Below are 24921 nucleotides of genomic sequence, written 5' to 3'. Positions count from 1 at the left end.
ACCAGCAGTCTGTCAAACGGATGGGACGCACCGCCCACTTCTTCTTCTTTACGTTCGGTACATGTTGTTCTCTGACGTTCGGACACAATGGCAACGCGCGCGGCGTTGGAATCGCGATCTCGGCGCTGAAAGGATCCACGCGACGTTCCTCCCGTCAGCGTTGAGTTCATAGTCGCGTCAGAATGTTGATGTTTGATGACTTTTCAGCAGTTTGTGCGTTGGCTAGCGTGCCGTGTTGACGCTAAACGGCTGTTTGCACGTTATGTAATGCAACGCCTGTGAATAATCAGTTGGTCTCATAAATAACATGGACGTTAATGAGCTAGAAAATATATTTTTTATTACTCATTTTCTTTACATATAAAACGGTGACGCTTTTTAGGCACATATAAACATACGGTACATACCAGGGGTGGGCAACAATACGGCCCGGGGGCGAAATGCAGCCCATGACTTTTATTAATCCGGCCCGCTGAATTTGAAGAAAATATATTAATAGTAAGTCATGAAATAGCTGTTAGCTGTATTTCATCAATTTTCCAGTGTTTTAAGAATCATTTCAATAAAGCGCAACATACCATAAGGCTTCAAAGACATATTTTGTTGTAACTTTGCTTTTGGTCATTTTGAGTTGACATTAATGCATGCTTTCTACATATCTTAGGATATTTTTTTTTTTCAATGAGGTGGGTCATCAAAACACTCCATTCATCTTTTCCTGTCCCTGTCAAACTTTACTACTCATTGTGGCCCACCAGTCAAAAAGTTGGCCCACCCCTGGTGTATAACTGTATTTTCTTTCTCTTATAAAAAAAAAAAAAAAAAAAAAAAAAAAAATTGCCAAGCAAGCATCAAGCACACACACATTTGAAAGACATTTTTTTGAAAGTCAATCAGTGAGATAAAATAAAATAGCATAAATTATTTTTAAACCTCAATTTTAAATATCACACAAAAATGATGAAAGACTAAATTACTGAGCCATTACACACCTGCGGTACAAAATGAACAAGATCTCTCACAGAAACCATGTGGTTGCAGATAGAGCTTTGGGAGGGGGGCATGAACTTCAGCAGCACTTGCAGAGCAACCACAAGAGGATAAATATGATGCAAAATAGGCCTTCAATTTTGTTTTTTGTTTTTTAAATACTTCTTAAAAGGTGTCAGGGCTGGAAAAAGTAAGTGCAACTAAGTAGGCAGATTATTTCTTAGGCAATTTTGTGATTTTGCAAAAGTTTAGAGCAAAAATATCTTCCGCAAAACAACTTCTCACAACAATTTCTCTCTCTGTGTGAGAAAAAAAAAAATAATGTGCAATCGTAGATTTTTGCGTCCAACCACCTCAAGAAAGTCATGACAAGAAACTTCAAAACATGTCAGCCTTGGTACCACTTTGCGACCTCCTCCTGCAGTATTCGGTGCAGCTCACTGCTGATCACGGTGGAAGCTCTTGTTCTCACTTTTTACCAGTTCACAGTAAAGTCCGTTTTTTGCCAGCAGCTCCTCGTGCCGGCCCTGCTCCTTCACCGTGCCGTCACCCAGGACAACAATATGATCTGCCTTCTCCACCACGCTCATGTTTCTGGATATCAGCAGCACGGTGCAGTCGTTGGTCTGGTTCAGCAGCGCCTGGTTGACCTGATGAGAGAGAGAGCAGGGGCTCAATGAGGCAACCAGGAGAGAGGTAAAATGTGGGGTGGGGGGGATTGAGAGGGTGACAGTAAGTCCCACCCACCTGGCATTCGTTTTTGGTGTCCAGCTCGCTGGTGGCGCTGTCCAGGATCAGGATTTTGGGTCGTCTGATTAAAGCCCTGGCGATGGCGATTCGCTGCTTCTGGCCTCCAGACACCTGACCTCCTTTCTCTCCAGCATCTGACCAACAACCAGACACAAGGTTAATGTGCTGATTGACAGTATATACTGTATTTGGAGAGTGGGTGGGACTACAGGTTAAACACACAGGCTGCTGATCAAACAAAATGCATGACTTAGTTACAATATGAGCACAAGTCAAAATTACTTTATTTTTAATATTTCTAAATACAATCAGCCCATAATTCCAAATAATTTAGGGAAACCAGTAGAGGCACTGGGATAGATGAACCCCTTTTAAACATCCAAATTATGCAAACATTCAATCTTCTGAAAAGCCCCTAAATGATGTCACAAATGGGGACTGATAGCTTGGATGCTCACTGGGTAATGCCGCAACAAATTCCTATGTGTTTTTACACAAACGGCAATGAATGAAATCTGAATCAGAATCTGAGCACACCAACACCCAGCGAGGTGAAGGCTCCACCTTGTAAGATCACCTTGTCACCAACATAGTAGCAGCATCTTAGCAGGAGGCTGCAAACAGGGGCGAAATGTGGCCGTATTGTGGAGATCTAGTGAGGCTTTTGGAGAATTGATCATGTGGAACTGCACCACTGGAGTCCAGGGTGAAAAGTGAAGATCTGAAAGCTGAGAGGTCAGAAGCTCTACATCGGAAAGACGGGATTTGGTGGAATTTCTTTTTCTTATGAAAGACATGAAAGAGGAAGCATATTGTGTTTGGTGTCTCCGATGATGACAGAAAAACTTCTAAGCCGATAGCTCGACATGTTGAGCATGTGCACGGTGCACAACAAGCATGTTGTAGTCATTTTTTCACCAATACTTTCAAGAGTCCTAATAAAAGGAGCAGGATTTAAAAACAAGCAAACAAAAAAAAAACTGCTGTCCTGCATGACTTCTTCAGTGCGTGTCTGACCTGTGTCGTATCCGTTGGGCAGCTTCAGGATGAATTCGTGGGCGCTGGCCAGCCGGGCCACCTTGAACATCTCCTCATCGGAGGCCTCCACGCCGTACTTGATGTTCTCCCGCACTGATCGGGCAAAGAGAACGCAGTCCTGGCTCACCACAGCAACCTGCAGGGAAGAACATCGTCAAGAGGAGACGCGTCGCAGGTCTGCATGCCAGGTGATGTTTGTGCAACAACAACAGTCCTTCACAATGTCAGAAACTCCTTTCTGTGGATGGGTTGAAGCCCTGTTTCTCAAAATGTTTCAGCGACGGACAGGATCCCTGAAAATATTGTTTTCATTTGTTTTCAGTGCAGTGTTTGCTCAGTTTTCAGTCCAACAGAATTACAACATAAATAGAATTTGTTATTTTTTTTTTTTTTTTATTATGCTATTGAATATTTTGGAATTAATCATTATTAATTACTTCCATATTACCCTAATGTGAATCATTGTTCAAATATAAAAAAAAAACAACAGCAATTTAACCACATCACAACCTTTCCTTCTGTCTGACACACTGAGAATGTCCATTCATCAATTTTTCATTTGGATTTTTCAATCTTTTTAAATATACACTGTCTAAATAATACAAGTTACATAGGACCATCCCAATCATTATCTCATGATTTCATGGGTTTGGAGCCGTCATACGCTGCTCTCAGCACGCCACCTTGTCATGCAGGTACCGGTCCTTGTACTCCGTCAGCGGTTCTCCGTCCAGCAGGATGGTCCCCGACTGCGGCTGGTAAAACCTGTCCAGCAGCCTGACGCACGTGGACTTCCCCGAACTGTTCCTCCCAACCACCGCAGTTATTTTACCAGGCTTCAGCTCGAAGGACACGTCCTTGCAGGAGAAAGAAAATGCTTGCGATGACTCGCACTGCAAGGCCTTCAAAAAAAAAAACACACAAATAAACAGTGTAGCCATGGTGGGCATACCTTGAGCACAAGACTGTTGGACTCCGTCTTGCCCGAGTAAGAAAATGACACATTCTTGAATTGAATGTGTCCCCGGAGCTCCTGGGGCTCCAAGTGTCCGTCCGGTGGAATTTTAGGTGTGCGATCAATGTATTCAAAGATCTTCTCAGCGGCACCAATGGCCCTCCTGACCGATGGGTAATGCTGCATGACAGCCTGGAAAAACACAAATGTTCCACGATGAACTAAAATTATGGACATTTAAATTCACAGAAAGTGGGAGTCCTGCGACTCACCTCGACAGCTGAGGCAAACTGCAGCTCGTACAGGACGAAGGACACCAGGTCCCCGCTGCTGACACCCCCTCTGTTCACCAGAGTCCCGCCATAGTACAGGATCCCCACCTTGAGAGCCAAGGACGCCATCTGGTGGAAGACAGGAGGTAGTTGCAAAACTAAGGCTGCGTTCAGACTGCAGGCAAATCTGATTCCAATCAGATTCATTCTAAAATCCGTTTTTGGGGGGCTGACTGTCTACACTGTATTTAGCAAGTGTCCAAATGGGATGTGGCTCTGTTCAGACTTGGCCACATTATTGACCCATCGGACAACTTGCTGTAGCAATGGCGTCGTCAGTCAAGACTGAGGCCACTCTGTCCAAATGCCATTTGAAAGTCCCTCCCGAATGTGGTTTCAATCCGTCTTGCAAAAATAAGATTTCATGTGATTTGTGACTGTTCAGACTACAAAAGAGCCATCTGGTTTCAATCTGGATAGGCTATAAATTGAATTTTGGTTGGCAATCTGAACAAGGCCAAACATGAAGAACACTCAGCTCATCACATCCACACAGACCAATCAGAAATCTCCTGCTTGCTTCGACCCCACAGTCACTCCTGATAATGTCGGTCAGGAAATTGTTATGTATGAAAAAAACATCCACGTCTGATGGGAAACCGAAGCTACGACAACGTCCAGGCTTCTCTTCAGCAGAAGATCAAAGCTGCTTCCTGTATTTTTGCTTTTACCACAATTAAAGAGAATAGCCGTTTCGTTTTGTGATATAATGCGGATGATGATGCATGCATGCATGCATGCATGCATGCAGGCGACTCACGCTGTTGGCCCACATGCTGCCTGCGTAGGCAGCCGCCTCCTTTTTGTTGAGGGCGTAGGTTTTGTCCAGCTGGGCTCGGTACTTCTCCGTCTCGCCGTCCTCATTGGCAAAACACTTGACGGTCTTCACGTAGGAGAAGGTCTCCGTGGCCACCTGGTTGGCCTTGGCCAGAGAATCCATGACCTCCTTGGAAATGGACTGAAACACAGACATGGAAATGTGCCTGGTGTGGAAGTAATCACGGACATTGTCCAGTAGGGGCAGCGTGGAGATGCCGACGGCGCTCGCGGAGCGACGTGTGTTTTACCTGCGAGATGTAGCCAAACGCCTTGGTCACGACCCAGATGATGGGCAGGCTCATGCAGGAGAGCAGCGTCAGCTTCCACGACTGGCTCACCATGAAGAAGAGGAGGAAAACCAGACGGCCCGTGTACCACATGACCAGGCTCAGTTCCTCGCTCAGTGCCTCGCTCATCGTGTTGGTGTTCGTGGTGACGTGTGACACCAGTTCACCTGATAGAGGGGCGGAAAGAAAAAAATAAATAAATCTTAGCTTTCTGCGCCAAAGTACCGCAGTCAGAATGGAACCGCCGATGTCCGGCAAGAAATGAGTGCATTTAATAAAAGACTGAAGTGTTTTTACCCGGTTTGTTGTTGTCAAAGAAGGTGATGTCCTGCTTCAGCACAGACTGGAAGACCAGTCCCTGCACCGAGGCGTGTATGCGGCTCATGGTCATGTTGTAGGTGAGGTCACACAAAAACTCCATCACAGCGCTGCAAAAGAACACGGCATATGGTGAAGCACAACGTATAGCATCAAGAAGGAAATCTTCCAACTGCGTGCCGGATTAACATAAATAAAGACATGAAATCCAACCTGACCCTAATCTGGCTCATTTTTTTAAATAACAGAAAGGAGACAATGAATTTCATTTGATTTTTTTTTTTTGTGAAATGACAGGCGCCAGCTCACCTGGCAATAGTCATGAGCGTCATGACTGTGATCGCTTCTGTGAATGCGTCCGGCTCGTCCTCGTTCATGATCCAGTCGGCCACGCGTCCGGTGTACTGAGGGAAGGCCATCTCACCTGAAGACAAGAGGGACAAACGCCGGCTCAGCCGCGGCGTCGAGCGAGTCGGGCCGACCCTTCGGCCCGAGAGGCCGTCGAGAGTCTCACCGTAAGACGACAAGACGACGAGGACCACCACGACCACAAAGCGGCCGGAGTAGGGCCGCATGTAGGAGGCCAGCCTCCACACAGACACCCCCCGGGCCTCCTCGCTGGCCGCGGACGGCGCCCTCCTCAGCAGCGACGAGACGGCCCAGCCACAGGAGAGCAGGAGGGACGACAGGTACTGGTTCCAGTAGATACCCGCCATCAAGGTCACGAGGTAACCCTGCAGCAGCTGCAAGAGAAGCAGCAGGAGAAGCAGCAGGAGAAGCGTGTCATAGTTTGGAATTACAGAAATGCATCGACGAAAATATTTAGATGTAGTCACTTTTGGAACTGTAGTTGCTGCAAAATTGAAATAAAGAAAGTGTCTGAATTCCAGCTGGATGCCGAAATATCAGAACAAAATAATTATATTGTTCTGTGGCCTAGATATTGTGTTAACATAACATCTCCCAGAGATGTCCTTTGTTAAGCTGACATGTTTCTGCTTCAGTGTTTCTGAGCCAGGAACAAGACGGGAACCACAATTGTCACAATTATTACAGTTATTCCACAGCCTCATCATTTGTACCGCTCTTCCTTAAAGTCCGTTTAAGCAGGAAATTTCATCAAACATTTTTATTTTCTGAAACAAGCCAGCCAATAGAAAAACACAATACAATACTAAAATTGATGGTGCAATTCAATCAACACAATATATATATATTTTTTCCCCCAGCACACTTATCTGTCATTTGATATCACCAGAATTTCCTAAAAACAAACGGTGAGGTGGAAAGTGTAATGTTTGGATTGTTGTGATGCGCTAGAGGGGATATGAGCTGTACCCACCCTCTCCCAGCAGTGGCAGCCCATCACTTCCAGCACACCGTGCCAGCCCAGCGCCCACAGCAGAGTGAAGTGCGCCGGGAAGAGGAAGCAGAGGACGGCCAGGCCCTGCAGCCCCTTCAAGCTCCTCATCCAGGGCAGGTCCCCCGGGTAGCTGAAGGTCAGGAGGATGAGCAGGAGCGCCCTGGCAAGCCCCGCCCCCCAGAGGGCCAGCAGCGGCTGTGAGGCGAGGAGAGGCGAGAACTGGGCCAGACGCGTGGCGTGCATCAGGCACACGTCCAGGCACAGGAAGGACAGCGGGAAGGTGTAGGAGCCCATCGTCTTCATCCTCCAGCAGGTCTGCAAACTGAGGGGACATCAGACATAATTACATCACGGCTGGAATGTTCCCATGTGACCTAAAAATATATCAATTAGACATTAAATATTTTAAGGCTGGAAAATTAAGAAGAAAAGGGGGTTGAAGGGATGTTTTCAGCGCCACGTGTGTGAGATAAAGTTGAAGAGGTGAGATTTCAAGTGGCAGCTATGTGACTGTAATTTCTCAAGAACAAACTATTCAATCAATGTTCTCATTATATAAACATATAATAAGTTTTAAAAAAAAAAATTGTTATAGAAGGAAAATATAAAAACGTAAAATGTCATAACTAAGAGTATAATTTAATGCCACCTTGCATTCATAAAGTTTGATAACCAGTCATCCAAATCTTGACAGGTCCTGTAGTAAAGGCGAGTCTTAAAACAAAAAAGGTTCAGGTGTAGGTCACATTGTTTGCCCTCTGCAAATACAGAGGCCAATATAAAGTGGGTGTGAACTATAAAAAAAAAATATCGCGACACCTCGGACAGCAGCCCAAACATCTGAATCATCACCACTTTTTTTTTCCTGAGTTTACGGTGGTGGCAAGTGGAATTAATCATAAAGTGGGTCCTTTAAAGTGTACCTCACTTTGTTCAGCTGCAGCCGTGAAAACACATTTGAGAGGCTTTGAGGACTTTTTTTTTCTTTTTTTTTTTGATCGATCTCGTGGTGGTTTTTTGACTTTCGGTTTGCAGCCATTTTAACTGAAGCTACTTTCATTTTCAACCCAACCCTGCTGATTTCTTGGAAATAGCTTCACGGCCAAACGGATGAAACGCCCAGCAGTAGCTCAACACACAAGGCAAAATAAGATACACAAAGGAGATCGTGATGCAGTGACGTAAAGAAGGGCGGTTTTGGCTCGTGTCAGAGACGCCGCTCCATCAAACACACACACAAAAACAAAACACTTACCTGTAGTTTCAACGGGTGCAGGTGGATGCTATAGCTGCTTTAGGGATCGCCTGGTAACATTAAATATGCAGACAGTCTATTCTATAGATAGCCGAAAGAGAAACACACAAGCCTCGCCGGCTGTCCGTCGTCGCACAGTGCGCGCGCCGCCGTCTGCAACAAACGAAAGTGAAAGTCGCGCTTTTATTTCGTGGCGGGCGGAAACCCCCCCCACCTCAGGTTAACAACACGCTTTGTTTGAGCTAAGCAGAATAATGTGGACGATTCAATTGAGCTTTTCATTGTTTCGTGCTCAGAGAATCGGCTGTATCGTCGTCGAGTCCCATTTTTTATGTTGGTGTTGAAGTTGTTTTGCTGTTTTGTTTTGTTGTTGTTCCGGCGGTTCACCATGTGGGGGCAGTAGAGGGCGCAAACTTTCCCACAGAGCGGATTCGGCGGTCACCTTTAGGGACCGTCCATAAAGTCCGTTCTCCGACGAAAACAACAGATTTTTGGTTTGTTTTTGTTTTAACGGCGCACATACAATGACTTTAATGCATGTAGTTTGTCATGTGTGTCAACTTTCTGTTTATATACATCATACATACACATACACGTGTGTGTGTGTGTGTGTGTGTGTGTGTACGCGCGCGTGTAAGCAGCCAATGGTAAATAAGTTTAACCTGGTATTTTGATGGACATTGGTTGTACTTTTTTGTTTCGGTTTAACTGTGAAAATGAACGATCATTGACCAGAAAATGCTAAGAATCTATTCATCTGTTTATCTGACCTTTATGATTTCAGTGTGTCATAATCAACCACAAACACTCCTGTTATTTGGAAAGTTGGTCTGAAATTATTTTGTTTTTCTTTTGTAAAAAAAAAAAAAAAAAAAAAAAGTTAATTCATTCATTCATTCATCTTCTATACCTGCTTATTCCTATGGACAAATCCCTGGACAAATCACCAGTTCATCGCAGGGCCACAAAAAAAAAAAAAGAATGACAACCAACAAGAGTTAACACAGGTTTATCAGAGGTGTTATCATGAATCATGAATATCATTATTATTAATCATTATAATGGGTACAGCAGTAAAAGAAATTGGGCTACCTTCTACCTAAATTCTTCAACATGAGTGTCCGTGTTCGGTGATGCACTCGTGGCTGGAGATCACATTCAAACCATGCCAGCTCCGACACACACCAGGGCTTTTTGCAACGGCTCCTTTAAAAGCTCACCTCCCTCCACATTGTGGCCCTTTTCTGTCCAGTTACCGCGCAGCACAGTTCACACACATATACATGTGCGTGGTCACCCTCCTATTCTTCTCCAAACAGTGGCAGGAAGTCGTCCAGATATCCGCAGGACCTCTGAAAAAAGGGCGAGTGAACAGAGCTGGGTGGTGGTGGTGGTGGTGGTGGAGGAGGTGGTGGTGGTAGTGGAAGGTGTCGCTGGAGGCGGCTGCAATGAGCTTCACTCAAAGTTAAAATTACGGATTGTGAGTAGCAGGACTGAAGAGAGCTTTGAAGAGGAGAAGGAAGGTTTCAGACCTCAGCTCGGTAGGAGCGGCAGGGAGCCAAACAAGCTGAAGATGTCGCTGCTGAGGACGGTGCTGCTACTGGTCCTGAGCTGGACGTGTCAAGGTGGGGCCACAAACACACTCTGTTTTTCGGAATTGTTGATCCACATCCTGTGGGTGAAAGCAGTGGAGGGAGTGTTGATGTCCATAAGGTAGATTCTAAGATTAACAGAGTGATATTACATGACTGAAATTATGAAATTGTCTGAAAGAGAAATGTAAAATATCATCTGAAAATGTTGGAGTTTTGTATATTTTTATTCTTGTTCTTATTCTCATTGTTCTTATTCTCATTGTTATTATTATTATTATTGTTGTTATTATCATTATTATTATTATTACTAGTAGTAGTAGTAGTAGTAGCACTAGTAAAAATAGATGTCACTATCTAAAACAGCATATTTTGTCTATTTTAATGCATTCACTTTATCTAGCTTCACTAAAGATTTGATTTTGCTAACAATTTATCACTACCATAACAGAGAAGTTAACATAACCTCGAATTGAGGGTGGTCACAGAGGGTGGAGCTAACACCTGGCAGGGGGTGTGGTTACTAACTTGAGAGAGGGTTTGTGACATCACAGTGAACTGATTTCCAGAACTATGAGTCAAGCAGGTAAAGTAAAGGATAGATTTGAAAACTTCTGAGGAGTTAACTGAAAGGACGGATACAACGTTTGTTGTTTTAAAAATTATGTACTTCTAGTTTAATATATGAAAGTTTACACTGTCTTTCCTGAGAATATAAAAGAAAATCATTATCAAGCTAAACATCTATTTTTAGCCATAATGTTCCTGTGTGACTTTTTTTTTTTTTTTTTTTAATGTTTCTGCACACACCTGCCCAGCCCATTGTCCAACTCCATCCCATTCCTCCTCACCATGGCGATGACCTTCAACCTTTATCACGGCCCGGCCCACTCCATTTCCTGTTGCTATTCACTTCTTCTGGAAACTTCCTGTTTATGTCGGGCCCAGTTTCCTGTTCCCCTAACGGTCCATATCAGGGAGCCATCGGCCACTGCTTGACCTGCATTGTGATGAATGGTTGCTAATGCTCTGAAACAATGAGAGAATTGAACGTGTGGGCGAGCGATAACGCAGTCGGTGTGGTGAAATAAAATCTCCAGGCCCGACTTGTTAAAAAAGAATAAATAGTAATAAAAAAAAATAACAATACACATGTAGTGGTAAATTGGAGGCAATGCAATACTTTAAATAAATATTAATACTATGAGAGCAAAAATGGATAACGCTCAGCGTGGCGGTCAGATTCCTAAGTCCAGATGATATTTTCTGCCCTCTTCAGTCTCGGCTGCTGCGGTGTCTGACGATCCGTGGACTCAGTGTCGCGTCAAGAAGTGCAAGGACAAGTTCAAGGACGGACTGTGCAACAGGGAGTGTCTGGAGTCCGAGTGTCTCCGGGACGGCTTCGACTGCCACAGGGACCGCAGCCAATGCAAGTAAGAAAGCTGAGCCTCTCCGTGCATGAGTGGCTAGAGTGACAACTGCCAATGAAACATATTTATATTCATGTTGTATTATGGCTGTTCAGGTTCAATCATTTTCACAACAATTGTCATAATTACATCTTGTAACACTACAAAAAAAAAACACACGTTACTTTTGTCCTATGACAGCCAATTACTGAATCTAAAATCCTAAAACAAAAACCTCACGAGTTGATTTGACTATGTGTCGTTGAACCTGTCAGTCCAGGCCATATCCAGTATTGCCGCGACCACTACGCCAACTCCCACTGCGAGCAGGGTTGCGACAGCGCCCCCTGCGGCTGGGACGGCAGCGACTGCTTCACGCAGCAGGCGCCGGCGTGGGCCAAAGGAACCGTGGTGCTCCACGCCAGGATCCCACACCAGCGCGGCTCCTTTACCAACAGCTCGCTGCTCTGGGCGCTCAGCATCCTCCTGCAGACGCCACTCAAGCTGCGAGGCACCGCCCCCCTGGCCACGACCAGGAAGCTGCAGGACTTCACCCCTCAGCAGCTGGAGAGCATTCTGGCCGACGCTTCTGCAGCTGACTCCGACGGGTGGGTGACATTTTATTGATTAAGTACTGGCCAATTTCTAGGAGAATTATTAATGCAGTGCTGTTTGATTTGAGTGCAGGACGATAAGTAAAGAATTTGAGAATAGGTCAGTGGGGAGAGCTTAACTTAATACTACATGCATACCCATTAAACACATACTAAAAAAAAAAAAAAGTAACATGAGTGGTGTTCTGTCTTTCCCCGGCCCGCAGCTCCCTCCTCTTCCTCCAAGTGGACAACAGGCCATGCGCCCGTCTGACCTCTACCTGTTTCCCCAAAGCCACCGAGGCGGCCAGTTTCCTGCGTGCCGCCGTATCGCTGAAGCCCTCGCCGTTCCCCGACCTGCCGGAGCTGGCGGCTGTCATCGGCATCAGAGGCCTGCAGCACGAAATAGGAAGCAGGGATGAGGAAACTGGCAGGGAGGAAGTCAAAGGTAAGCCCACGCGTCCTGTCTCTGGCACACACGCACACACCGCGTTCATCCAAACAAAACATTATGAAGCACTTTTCAGTTTCCAGCGCGTAGACATGTTAGAAACTTCAGTTGAACTTCAGCCCTGTTAGTCTTGCACTATGAGTCATTCAAACAGCAAATCTTGCTAAAGTGGAGACTGGAGGCAAAAATAAAGACACAAATATGGTCATAAAATGACCATTTAAATCATTATTTTTACCGTTTAGGTTTAAGCTCACCACACTGTGTGTTTTATTTTCTGATTTAGAGACCAAGTTGAGGTTCAAACTAAAAGTAAAAAAAACAAAAAAACAACCAAAACAAAACTGGGATTTACAGAAACAAGGCTGCAAAAATAAGCAGTACAGAGATGAAATCCTAAATCTTATCATCTTTTTGAAATTAGACCTCAGTGCTGATTAAATTACAGGTTAACATTAACAGATGAACAATTTTTAAGATACATAACTGGCTGTTTTTCATTGTATCGTTGTAGTTGGGTTATTTCTGAATGTTTGTATTGTTGTATTTTTGCAAAATGTTTTCAAAAATGTAATTTACAAAATCGAATCAAAAGTCCCGCAAGAAGATAGAGAAGTTAAACAGGAAGTGACTGCAAGCCATGCAGTTGCTAACGAGACTAGCATGGAAACTGCAGAAGAAGCTGTTTTTATCACATTGTAGCCAAACTCATTGTCACATTTAAAGGACAAATCAATGGTCTACTCTCCTGCCAACAGAACCGACCCCTGCCTGGCTCTGGGCTGTGGTGGCCGTGGCCGTCAGCCTCCTGCTGGTTCTGACCTTGGTTGCGTTCCTGGTGGTCAGGAGGGTGAGGCAGCGCCGGGCCGAGCAGGACGGCGGCGGTGGCAGTGGTGGCAGCGGCGGTGGCGGCGGCAGCGACAGGGTCAGACACCGGTTTGCTGGCTCGGATGCCGATCCCAAATCTGTCAAGGCCCTGGCACAACAGGCAGCCCGACAGGAGCAGCGGGCCCGATCCAACCGGGAAAAAGACAAGATCAGCTTGAGGAAGAAGAAGAAAGCCAAGGAAGCGGAGAAGAAGAGGCGGAGGGAGCCTCTGGGGGAGGACTCCATCCGAATGCGGTGAGAGGATGAAAGAGAGGAGGAAGTTTGGCCTGCAGGATGGAGGAATTCTGTCCTGGGGCGTCTTGAAGGAGTGCTTCCCGCCTGGCTATCTATAGAATACTCTATATTTGTAGACGCTTTCAGAATGGGGAAGCCTCATATAGAGTCAAGTACCATCAAATGCAGTAAAACCCAGTTTTAGAACACAATTATTCAGATTGAATAATTGTAATCTATCACATTTAGATAGCTCAGGGTCACAGGGCTCTGCTGGAGCCTATCCCAGCTGTCATAGGGCAAAGACTGGGTGACACCCTGGACAAGTCGCCAGTTCATTGCAGGGCCACATAGAGACAAACAACCATTCTCACTCACATGCACACCAGTGTTCAATTGACCTCACATGCATGTTTTTGGAGTGTGGGAGGAAGCCGGAGAACCCGGAGAGAACCCACGCAGACACAGGGAGAACATGCAAATTCCACACAGGAAGGTCCCAGGCCCGGAATCGAACCCACAACCTTCTTGCTGTGTCGCCCTATAGTTTGTCGTTTATTAAAAACAAAAACAAAAGGCCAAAAGGACAATGTTTGAATTGGCTTATAATTAGCATTTATACAAGGTGTAAGAGTTTCTACACCTGCCTGTTTACGCAGTAGACTAGAACTTGGATCTGTTCAGAGCTTTTATTGGGTCAATAGAAAATAGGAATTACCATTAAATTACCTGCAATATTCTTTCTGACCATTAGAGGGCCCTAAATGTCACACACTGGGTCTTTGAAATATTGATACATTAACTTCTGTCTGTTAAACGGCAAAATTTCATAGGAAAAAAAAAACAGACTGACTGTGGGAAAACCCGCAGTGGTTTTCATGTCCCTTCCGACCGGCTTCATGTAGTTCTTTGACTTTATGAGTCACCCAGAGCGGAGCAGACACAATAGAGCGCTGTCTGACTTTGTCTCGGGCCACATTAGTCCTCAACTGTAAACATGCATTAGTTGGTAGTCCTTGAGGAAATGGGCGGGGCCTCTGGAATGTGACAGGGATTTGTTATTGTTTGACCGTCGCCAGCGAGCACAAAGACGTCTTTCCTCCAACAGGGCAGGATCATTAATAAGTGGCGACCACCAGGCAAAATAAAAGATGTTCTGTGGGAATGTTCATTACTTCATGTTTCCACTCATTGTTATATTTTATGTGCTGTGTGTCTTTTTTTAATTACTGTTACGTCTCATAATGGGGGACCTTTGAAGCACTTTAGAACACAATGTAATTAGAAGATGCAGAAGAAGAAGAAGAAGAAGAAGAAGAAGAAGAAGAAGAAGAAGAAGAAGAAGAAAAAGACATTTCTCATGAATGACAAGGAGAAACTTCCAATGAATTCAAGTGAACTCTTGAAATATTATTAATCCCACTTTCATTTTCCTTCTTTTCCTCTTCCAAACTCCTCTGTCCCCTTTCTCTCCTTTTGACTCTGGCACTCTCCTCCCCTCTCTCCACCCCTCCTCCTCCCAGGCCTCTAAAACGGGACCAGGAAATCGGGAGTGACACGGACTTTACCCAGAGTTCCATGGAAGACATCAGATGCTCCAGGCGGCAGGAAGACGCCTCCATCTGCGACCACCGCAGCCCAGAGCAGAAGCACTACAGGGCCGGGAACCCACAGCAGCACAGGCCTGTGCCACGTAAGTCCTGTCCCGTCCATCGGTGGCTTCAAAAATATGAAGCACGATGATCATCATCATGTGGAAATAAAAATGGATGGATTTATTTGATTTATTACAAATGTATCTTCCCAATGCTTCAATTTAAAGTGTGTGTACCTCAGTTTAAACTCTGGCTTTAATGGCTGTTGTTGTCCATCAGCTCCCCCTAGAGGATGGGACAGGAACGCCATGCCTCCGCCACTGCTCAGCCCTCCTCAGCAGGTCTGAACGCTTCTGTTTTTCAGTCTTACTGTGACCAGACTTAAGATCGTGTTTGGGCTCACGTTTCTAATTTGTCTCTCCGGGCTGGTATTTCTTTCCGTGACGTCAGGATTATGGCCTCACTTGAGGAAACAGAATATTCTGTAATAGTTTGTGTTGTTTCGCAGTCTGCAGAGTGGTGCGGCCCAGATGGTTCTGTGGTTCTGATCCGAGCGGTACGCAGCGGCTTGGACAGAGTGGTGCTGGAGCTGATGAGATCCGGGGTGCCTGTCAACAACACTGATCATACTGGTAATGCACACCATGACCCACTCCCTGCTTCAACCTCTGAGTAGCTGAGCCATCCAGCACTGGACCGTAGCTTCTCCACATTTAGCCTCCTGCTATAAAGCCGGACGCTTGGTTGGACCTTTCAGACATTCGGAAGGGGACAATAAGTCAAATTTGACTTATTTCTTGGTAGTTCGCTGATAGGAATAGAAACATAATCAGAAATAATTATTAAGATGGATTTTACATCATATGCAACATTTGATTTTTATTTATCTTTTTTTTTTTAATTGACTTGCCATCTATCTGTGTGAGGTTCACCTTTGGCCATAGCAGAGCTCTCCAGCAGGCCGTGCTGGACACTGAGGGGCTGAGTGATCGCTGTGACTTACCCCGTCTCTCTCGCTTCCTCCTTTTGTGTCCCCTCTTCTCTCCCAACCTGTGATCATTTCTGCCTGGCCTCCATCAACTCCTTCACCTCCTCCTCCTGTTCCTGCTCTTCCTCCTCCTCCTCCCCCTCCAGATCCCCTGCTTCCCTCCTCCGACTCAGAACAAAGTTAACTCGCTGGAGCTCTCAGTTAGAAGTCAACGGCCGTGTTAACTTTGTTTTACGCCACCCTCTTTGCACCCCCCCGCCCCTCTTTCTGGCCCCAGTTCCTCGTCCTTACCTCCATCTCTCGACCTCTGTCACATTTGCATCTCTTATTTTGTCCATCATCTCCCATCATCCTGCCCTGCCTCTCTGCTGGACTCTGTTGTGTAATGGTTGTTCATTGGCTGACTTACTCCCTCCCTTCTTACTCCCCCTCCCTCACCTCTCTCCCTCTCCTCCACCACTCATGCGGTCTCTCTCAGGGAGGTCGGCCCTGCACTGGGCATGCTCAGTTAACCACCTCTCCCTCGCTCGGACCCTCATTCGCTACGGTGCTGCTGTGGACCTGCAAGACAACAAGGTGAGTCGTGGCTCATTACTGAAAGATTTGAAGGGATTCAGATTTTTGGGGGGTTTGCATGCAAAACAAAACTGCGACCTCTAGTGGTGAATGGACACGTTTGACAAATGACAAGCGCATTTGGCCCCTTTGATTGAAGGTCAGAGTCTCCTTTTAATCCTAAAAAAATCTATTAAATTTGAGACGTTATGGTTTCTTTTTATCAACTCCTCTGTCAGGGTGAGACGCCTCTCTTCCTTTCGGCCATGACCGGCTGCTACGACACCGCCAGGCTCCTCCTCCTCCACGGTGCCAACCCGGAGCTGCACGATCGCAGGGGCCGGCGGCCCATGGACATGGCGCGAGAGGGCGCGCACCACCAGGTGCTGGAGCTGCTGCTGGCTCACCAGTACCAGAGGGCGCCCGTGCCCATCGACTCGGCCAACGAGATGCTGTGGGAGGAGCGAGCGCTGATGTACTCGCAGTGGATGGGCACGCCGGGCCTGCCAGGGAGAAGCGCCTCCTTCTCTGGGATCGTCGGCCACCGGGATATGACCCCTCCTCCGCAAAAGTATGTTTTTATGAACATGTTGTCTTTACTTTTTGTGACAGCGACACTACATGTCCACTAGGGGAGCGTAGCTGGCACTGTTATAATCGTTACTGGTGCAGTTGTACAAGCTACCTGACCTGAGGTCGGGGGATTCACCGAGTCAAAAATAAAGGTTACAAATACGTATAATAATATGTGTACATACACAATATTGCATAATTACTGTTTCCTCTAAGTCATAGGCGTCAAACTCTGGCCCGTGGGCCAAATTTGGCCTGCAGTGTAATTTTATTTGGCCCGCCAGGCAATACAAAATCACTGCTAGAGCTGGCCCGCCAGCATTACACAGCACAACTACTGTTACTACAAATCCCAGAATGCTCTGCTGGTATTTTGGTGCATCCATCTGGACAGGACGTTCATTGAGGGAAACTCTAAATTGTCCGTAGGTGTGTATGTGAGTGTGGATGGTTGTTTGTCTCTGCGACGAACTGTCGACAGCTGGGATAGGCTCCAGCTGACCCCCGTGACCCTGAGCTCAGGAAGAAGAGGGTATGGAAAATGGTTGGATGGATGGATGGATGGATGGATGGATGGATGGATGGATTATAACTGAACTGCTTTATTGTTGTTATTTTATTTTACATTTATTATTAGCCATGAAAAAGGTTACTGTTGAAAAATTTAATATTACATTTATTACTGTATGGTATTAAGCTTCGTTTGTTCCATATTCAGGTTGAAGCAATACTTGTTTGGGTCCATCTAAAAGGGTTCACTGTTATATCTGGAGGGAGATTTTTGTTTTTTAAGTTTGGCTCACTGTTTATTTGAGTTTGATGCCCCTGCTCTAAGTGAAAGCACATCTCAATTCATGTGCCATACAGGATTATTCTGAAAAGCAGATAACTAACACGAGCACCTCTCTCCTCGCCAGTGACTGGTCAATGAGCCGCGTGCAGTACCCTTCCCCTCAAAACTGGCGACCTCAGCTCAACCAATCGGCAACGGCCCTGGTCCCTCCAAGAATCATGGGCCGCTCGCCTCGGCCAATCAGCACCTTGCAGGAGGTGACGTCGGAGGACGAGGACCGCGACAGGCACCAGGACGGCCCCAGAGCCACCACGCCTCACTTCCTGTCTCCCCAGCCGGCCCCACGGCAGCGCTCCTTCTCCTGCACCCAGCATGCATTGCAGCGCCGCTCCAGCGGCCACCACCCCGAGCCAAATTACATCATTGTGACGGAGAGAGCGACCAACGAGCCCATTGAAAGAGTGGCGGTTGCGCCTCCCGCGAATGTTTCCATCCAATCAAATCGACCGCCGGTGGTAAACGGGGAAACTCCCATTAGGGCCGAACAACCGGCGGTCAATTCAAACAACAACTCAACCAGTACAGAGCAGAAGTCCAGAAACGAGAGGTCAAATGTGTCAAACACAGCTGAGTCCACGCAGACTGCCTTGTGAAGGACACAGGAAGTGGCCTGTGAGTGAACCACGCCCCAGAAATGAGACAAGTCCAACTTTTACTTCTTCTGCTTGCTCTGCTTGCCATAACACACAGTTGTGGAAATCGGCCACAGTCGGTCACAAACGGCATCCGTTCTTCTCCGGGGTTAAAAAAAATTGTTGTTGCTAGAGATTTTAACTGTGCGGAGAGATCGGGGTTGGGAAGAAGACTTCCTGACAGGTTTGCTTCCTCAGCTCTTCTTTCACACCACCTTTGTTTTAGACCACCATCTTGAATGAAGGCAGTATTGACATCTGAGCATTTAGTCTTAGATTTACATTCCCACTCCATTCCCCATACTGACCAAGTTCTTACTGTAAAATATTTACCTTGTGTCAAAAACAGATTATTTTGATTATTGCTGACACAGCTGAGGAGAAATTATTTTTAGAACTGTGACAGATACCTGCTGACGCAATAAAGTGTTTCTGTTGCTTATGAGTTTCCCTGTTTGTGTCCAAAACCAAAATACTGATGCTTCTGTATTATTTCTGTCAGTTTGTGTCAAAAAAAAAGGGAAACCGCCCTAAAAACTGCATAAACATGCTTTCTAGTTCTTTAAATGTATAAAATGTAAGATAAACCGATGCACATTGATTTATTTTGTTTATAAAGAAACCAAAATGTGGCATTTCCCATGGCATGCATGGCGGAGGGTCGGTGGGTTTTTTCTCGTGGGAACGGAGGGGAAAAAGAGGAAGCGGCGCCGTATTTGCATCTTTACGACCTGTTGTGATGCTTCATTTCAAAGGCTCCTCGCGTTCACACGCGCCCTCGTCGACGTGCGAAGACGTTTACGACCACTAAACACTTTGAAGCACACGTGAGGTTTTATTTTCCAGGAGCATATTGCGCCTCAACGGCGCTCAATTTACGTGCTGGGAAAACCACACGTTTTACGCACGGCTCGAAGTTCCTTTTTTTTTGGCTATAAATGCATTTTCAGTGAGTGTTTTCAAAGAGTCTTGCACAAATCGAAAGAAACGGCTGAACTCAAAACAAACGAGGGTGGGAGGAGAGTTTGTGTTCTTCCTGGAATTCCCAGCTGCGTGACTGTCACAGGTTTCTAGGTGAGGATTAACATCTCCTTCTGTGTGGAACGTCGCAGCGTGGTGCCACACGAAGGCACGAGCACATCGGAGCCTCTTCCTCCTGGAGGCACGTGCCATGCAGCAAACGATCAATTAACACATGTGCACGTTTAGTGAATTTTCTCTGGGTTTATTTACAATAAGACAAAAAAAATAAATTAAGGTGCAAAAATACATCGTGAGTCTGGGCGATACAGTGAGAGTGGAGGAGGAGGAGGAGGAGGGAGGAGAGGAGAGGAGAAAGAGCAGCAGCAGCAGCAGCAGCAGCAGTTGATATCAGGTACAGTATTTACACACTGATTGTATTTTACTGACAGCGAAAGACTGAAAGGTTAAATAAAGACAATAAATGTGCTGCTGCGTGAGTTTCACTCGGTGTTGTTTGGCGCGTAAAAGTTCGTGTACTGTGCGGTCATGGTACCAGCACTGACCACACGGCTCTGGGTCGAGCTCATCTTTTTTTTGGGTCACCTTCACCTTCAGCTGGAGGAGACATGGTCTCGGGACGCTGAGCCTGTATGAGGGCTTCTAGGGTCTCCGCGGAGCTGGTGAACACAGGTCTGCACGTCGCGGTGATTTTAAAGTCCAGTTTGTGGATGTGTTGGATGTGTTCAGGGCCACGGCCTCCACAGCAGCTGTTGGGCCTGTTGGCAGCGGGACGGGCTCCGTTTCTCAGCGACCCTCGCCTCTTTTTTGTGCGGTCTCCGGGGATTTGTCGGCGATTGCCGCGCCTCGGCGCGCTTGGGCACGGACGCGGCGAGCGCTGGGACGCCTAGCCTGTGGCCGGACTCGCGCACCAAGAACCGGAGCAGAGAGCGGGATGTGTTCCTGAGAAGAGCGGAGCTGGAGGGATGATCCGCGTCGCGGCTCCTCTGCACATCTGCACGGCTGCAGTGTGGGCGGCAGACGCGCGCAGCCAGGGAGGCCTCGAGCGCAGATCCAGGCAACACAGCTTTCCCGTCTGGGCCCAGGAACCGAGACGCCCTCTGCAGGCAGCTGGAGAAGCCGTCCTGGAAGGTGTGAGTCCGGCCACCGCCGCCTCCGGGGCCTGCCTGCTGCCGCTGCGTCTGCAGGAAGAGGACGGTGTGCTCCAGGATCTCCGCCTTCTCCACCCTGCGTTGCGTCGCCTCCTGTGACAGAGACAACGAGTTAGACGAAGAGGCACGCTCCACATTCTCACCGGAAGTCGTTTCGTGTGGCCAATGAGCGGCGGAAGACCTGCAGGCCGAGTCCTTTACCTGCTCGTGCAGCAGCAGAGTCTTCAGGCTCTCCAGGCTGCGGTTTATTCTCTCCCTCCTGCGTCTCTCCACCTCTGGTTTGAGACTCTGCGTGGAACAAAGGACGAAAACCAACAGGAGGAATGAATAAAACTCGTGAGGGCAGAAACAGAGGCCAACCTCATATCCAAGTCCAGAAAGTCCAGGGAAAATTTAGCCACAAAGTAATCTGTGATAGAGGAGTAAAATCCGGACGGCGGTGATACCTTCTTTGTGGCCTTTGCGTCCTCTGGATCTTGGAGATACTTCATGGTTGTATTCCAAGGGGAAGTCGGCGGCAGTGGGAAGAGTCAGTCTGTCAGCCGGGGTTGAATGTGAGCTCCCTCTTGGTCCAGTCAGGTGTCTTAAAGGGTGGGTGCTCGTGACGTCAGACTCCACCACCCACCACAGCTGTTGTTGCCCCCAAATGCAGGTTTTGTTTTGTTTTTTTCGTTTTGTTTGTTTGTTTGTTTGTTTTTTAAACAAAATCACAATTAAAGAGACGATTTCTCGAAATAAAATCTTCGCATTTTATTGATTATCTCATTAGAATGAAATTATACACTAGGTCATTATTGTAAGAACGGATCTCGTCATTTTAAGAAAATAACAAAGGAAAGTTAAAAAAAAAAAAAAAGAAAAAAAGAAAAGAAAAAAAGAAGAAGAAGAAGAAGAAGCAAAGAACTAATTTAATAATTTGAGCTTCAAAGAAAAAAGACAATTGTTGTATTATGAGCTTCGAAGTCATTATTTAGAAGCAGCTTTAATATCTCAATAATGTATCATTCATTTAATAATCGCTTTTGCCTACACTTCACCTCGGACTTCTCTTGTCTCAGTCTTAATGATTTATTTTCAATAAACAAGATTTCTTTTAAAAAAAAACAAAAAAAAAAACAAGAGTACGTTGATGGTTTCCTCAGTGACAAATGTTGAAGTGCTGGCACGCAAGACGAATCAGTATTTTGAGATTTATCACTATTATCTCATTATATAGTTGTCAGTATTATTGTAGATAAGATTCAAAGTCATTCACCTGCATTTTTTTTTTTTACTGAATACTTTTTGATACTAACCATAAAAATAAAATAAATAAAAAATCAGCGGAATAAATTAACTTTCAGTTGACGTATAAGAATCAGACAACAACGACAACCACACACAGGGCAACAGAACATTCCTGAAGAACTCCCCTCCCCCCCCAAACCCCTTCAACCTCATTTACATGCAGTGTGTATTAAAAGTCTTCTACATGGGGACAAATCGAGACGTGTGCCGTGTGGGGGGCGCGTGCTGCCGCGGAGCACAGTGTGAGCTGCACGCGCCCGGCAAAGGTGTCGTCAGCTCGTGTTGCACTCATTTCCACGTGCGAAGAAAGCACCAAACATCCGCCGAAGCAGCGGGAGGCGCAGACAGGTGGCTGCATATGCGGCTGAAACCTTTGTTCCGGCCGGCGACACGAGGCGCGACTCAAATTTAAATCCACACAAAGAATTGAGCTCAGCTTTTTGCGTAAACGCCGATAAAAAAAAAAAATCGAGAGAATAGAAATTATAATAGTTTCGTTTAACGTCATCGAAATTGCCATGACTCACAAAGAAATCGCCGTAAGTCTGATGGAGGTGAGATCAAACGGCTCGTGCGTAGTATTTAATTTGAGAGAAAATTCCAAATGATAAAGTTTTCCCAGTGATGGAATGGAAAATAGAGGCACTTTTTTTTTTTTTTTTTTTTTTTTAAATCATGCAGGCAGGCAGCAGCTCGTGGGAACCCCGGAGCAGCTCAGTCCCCAAAACACTCCTCACAATGAAGTATCACTTCCAACAGGTAATAAAGTGCAAATAAGGTCGACAGCCTGCCAAGTGCAATTTTCCCACGAGACAGTAATGCAGAGGAAGGGAGGGGGCGCACATGAAGTTTGTTGTGAAAACTGCTTTTTAAAAAAATAAATAATAGTAATTTGCACTTCTGGACGACACAGATGCCGTGGTGCAACATGCATGCAGAACGAGTGTTTCCACTACAAGCTGTTCAATCTGTTGACCTTTTAAAGACCTTTAACATGCCTGAAACTAGAGTTTTATATCGCCCATGTAGATATAAATGACGTTTTAAGCCGTGAAGTGAGCAGCACGGGCCACAAGCGTGCAGCCACATTCTTCTTCTTCTTCTTCTTTTTTTTTTTTTTGGCCAACTTTTACGCCCGTCTCTCCCTTGACGCACGGCTCTTCCAATAAATCCGTTAAGTTCCAGCTCTAAAACGCCACAATAAAACCTTTCTCTCTTTTTTCTCCCCCCCTCTCTTTCATTACGCCTTGTGCCAAATACAGTTTAGAATCCCATGTGTGCACGTGGGAACCTGGGAGCTGGCTCTTTCCTTCACGCACCCTTGAGAGAGAGGGAGAGTTGTAACAGGTGGGTGATAATAATGAGGAGGATGAGAAGCGGAAGAGGTCGCAGCAGCAGCAGCAGCAGCAGCAGCAGCGCTCCCACACTCACACTCAACATTTGTCCGCGTCGGTCGACAGTCGGAGGTGTTTCTCAGCAAAGGGACAATTATTATTATTAGATTATATTTCTGACGCCTGGTTGTGCGAACGCGTCACCATGTGTCTCGCTCTGAAACAAACGTTCAAGACCGGTTTTTATGTGAGATAATAATGGAGAGACTCACTCACGGTCTCAAGCAAAAGGTTACTTTTGCGAACCCGATGGCTGTTTCGCTTTAATTACCCTTAAGATTTATCCTCGATAATCCAGAGACAAAAGTTGCTTCATTAACTGAACATTTTTTCTTAAAGGGTATCCGGATCAGACGTTTCCTTCAGTAATAGTCAATGTATCTGTCATTTATGATCTCATCTATTTACACTTCTTGTTTTGTTTTTATATTCCCATGTCTTTTTTAAATTTGATTTGTGTATTAATGTTTACATTGAAGTCATTATTTTTTTAAATCACCCCTTTATTAAAGGTTTTCCCCAGTGTTATATCTATCTATCTATCTATCTATCTATTGTGGGTAACGAGGCACGTGGAGGCGCATGCGGCACGCGACAACTTCACACCTCCTTCACATCCAGCACGCGCCCTTGAGGTGGGGGTTTGTTTGGCTTTGAAAGCCTTTTCCCCCGGAAGCCCTGCTATTTTTTTTGGGGGGGGGGGGGGGGGGAGCAAACATTCAAATCAATCAAATAACTAAAGACATACTTTGAATGAAACTTCAGAAAAAATAATGGCCAAAATGCTGAGATGAGCAAGGCATAAGACTTAGTCGATACCAGGCCAATGAAGCCGCTTGTCTAAATATATTAACTGATTAAAAAAACATTAACTGATTCATCATTGCATTTTCTTGGTGGAGGCACTTTACAGGGAAGCGTCTGTTTTTCTTCACACAATGCTCCGCCAAAGCGGTGTGAAATCATTAAAATGAGCGGCGACACGTCTGAGCAGCAATTTACATTTGAGTGAGCAGCGTGTGTGTGTGTGTGTGTGTGTGTGTGTGTGTGTGGGAACCAGAGAGCCTCCAGTCCTTCACACACTTCTCATTATGATGTTCCAACTCTCACAGGTAATAAAGGTGCAAATGGGCTCCTCGCCGCCTGCTTTCCCATGAGAAACACTGACTGGAGAGTCTCCCAGCAGCAGCTTCCTCCACACGCCGGAGAAGCGATGGATTCACAACCCCAACCCCCCCCCCCCCCCCCCCCCCCAAAAAGACATAAAAAAAAATAATAGTTAGAATAACTCAGGTGACGAGGAGAAGAAGCCTGTTGAAGTTTGAGTTGGTTTCCCCCCGGTCGAACCAAGACAAACATCCCGAACATTTTGCTCGTTCGTGGTTTAACCCTCTAACTTTGGAGCCTTCTGATTGGACAACTGAGTCTTAGCTGGCTTGATGGGGAAAGAAAAAAAAATAAATCTTAAAATCATTTACTTAATTATTTCTACTTAAATGATTAATAAATAATCCTGCCAATATTTTTCAATGTTTTTGACAGCGATTGGTGACGTGTAGGGTAAAAAAAAAAAAAAAGAAAGAGGTGATTGGCCACCGTCCCCTGCGTTGACTGATCTTCAAAGGGGCGCGCGAGGTGTGAAGACACGTTCGGTTTCCT

The 24921-nt window shown here is 45.9% G+C and overlaps 3 protein-coding genes across 3 annotated transcripts; 1 reads left to right on the top strand and 2 right to left on the bottom strand.

The window, feature by feature from the left end:
- Positions 1-624: 624 nt before the first annotated feature.
- On the bottom strand, positions 625-8280 carry tap1 (transporter 1, ATP-binding cassette, sub-family B (MDR/TAP)). Its single transcript, XM_076043329.1, has 13 exons — positions 8108-8280; positions 6832-7174; positions 6004-6232; positions 5799-5913; positions 5469-5599; positions 5133-5338; positions 4826-5023; positions 4006-4134; positions 3731-3925; positions 3462-3635; positions 2758-2914; positions 1738-1874; positions 625-1640 (listed from the first exon to the last, which is right to left on the bottom strand). Exons 2-13 carry the CDS (start codon positions 7153-7155, stop codon positions 1428-1430), a joined length of 2208 nt encoding a protein of 735 aa, XP_075899444.1. The 5' UTR covers positions 7156-7174; positions 8108-8280; the 3' UTR covers positions 625-1427.
- A 1074-nt stretch (positions 8281-9354) lies between these two features.
- notchl (notch receptor, like) lies at positions 9355-18891 on the top strand. The gene is made up of 12 exons (XM_076043206.1): positions 9355-9732; positions 10979-11132; positions 11384-11716; positions 11929-12149; positions 12911-13274; positions 14777-14946; positions 15128-15189; positions 15357-15480; positions 16315-16412; positions 16631-16962; positions 17882-18466; positions 18665-18891. The coding sequence occupies exons 1-11, from the start codon at positions 9681-9683 to the stop codon at positions 18408-18410; spliced, it is 2439 nt and encodes an 812-aa protein (XP_075899321.1). The 5' UTR covers positions 9355-9680; the 3' UTR covers positions 18411-18466; positions 18665-18891.
- A 762-nt stretch (positions 18892-19653) lies between these two features.
- On the bottom strand, positions 19654-21170 carry LOC142899563 (transcription factor HES-2-like). Its single transcript, XM_076043207.1, has 3 exons — positions 21028-21170; positions 20783-20869; positions 19654-20674 (listed from the first exon to the last, which is right to left on the bottom strand). Exons 1-3 carry the CDS (start codon positions 21070-21072, stop codon positions 20156-20158), a joined length of 651 nt encoding a protein of 216 aa, XP_075899322.1. The 5' UTR covers positions 21073-21170; the 3' UTR covers positions 19654-20155.
- Positions 21171-24921: the final 3751 nt, after the last annotated feature.

Source organism: Nelusetta ayraudi, unplaced genomic scaffold (assembly GCF_046127955.1).
Source record: "Nelusetta ayraudi isolate G7.1 ecotype Tasmania unplaced genomic scaffold, CSIRO-AGI_Nayr_v1 ptg000074l, whole genome shotgun sequence".
In the NCBI taxonomy this organism is placed as follows: domain Eukaryota; kingdom Metazoa; phylum Chordata; class Actinopteri; order Tetraodontiformes; family Monacanthidae; genus Nelusetta; species Nelusetta ayraudi.
This window is presented reverse-complemented; position numbering and strand designations above follow the sequence as displayed.

Coding starts and splice junctions, on each gene's coding strand:
- tap1 (XM_076043329.1), bottom strand. CDS start 7,155: ATGAAGACGATGGGCTCCTACACCTTCCCGCTGTCCTTCCTGTGCCTG. Junction 5,600..5,798: donor ACGCTCATGACTATTGCCAG/GTGAGCTGGCGC, acceptor GTTCTTTTGCAG/CGCTGTGATGGAGTTTTTGT. Junction 5,024..5,132: donor CGTTTGGCTACATCTCGCAG/GTAAAACACACG, acceptor TCTGTGTTTCAG/TCCATTTCCAAGGAGGTCAT.
- notchl (XM_076043206.1), top strand. CDS start 9,681: ATGTCGCTGCTGAGGACGGTGCTGCTACTGGTCCTGAGCTGGACGTGT. Junction 14,947..15,127: donor GCAGCACAGGCCTGTGCCAC/GTAAGTCCTGTC, acceptor GTTGTCCATCAG/CTCCCCCTAGAGGATGGGAC. Junction 15,481..16,314: donor CAACAACACTGATCATACTG/GTAATGCACACC, acceptor GGTCTCTCTCAG/GGAGGTCGGCCCTGCACTGG.
- LOC142899563 (XM_076043207.1), bottom strand. CDS start 21,072: ATGAAGTATCTCCAAGATCCAGAGGACGCAAAGGCCACAAAGAAG. Junction 20,870..21,027: donor ACGCAAAGGCCACAAAGAAG/GTATCACCGCCG, acceptor TGTTCCACGCAG/AGTCTCAAACCAGAGGTGGA. Junction 20,675..20,782: donor CTCTGCTGCTGCACGAGCAG/GTAAAGGACTCG, acceptor TCTCTGTCACAG/GAGGCGACGCAACGCAGGGT.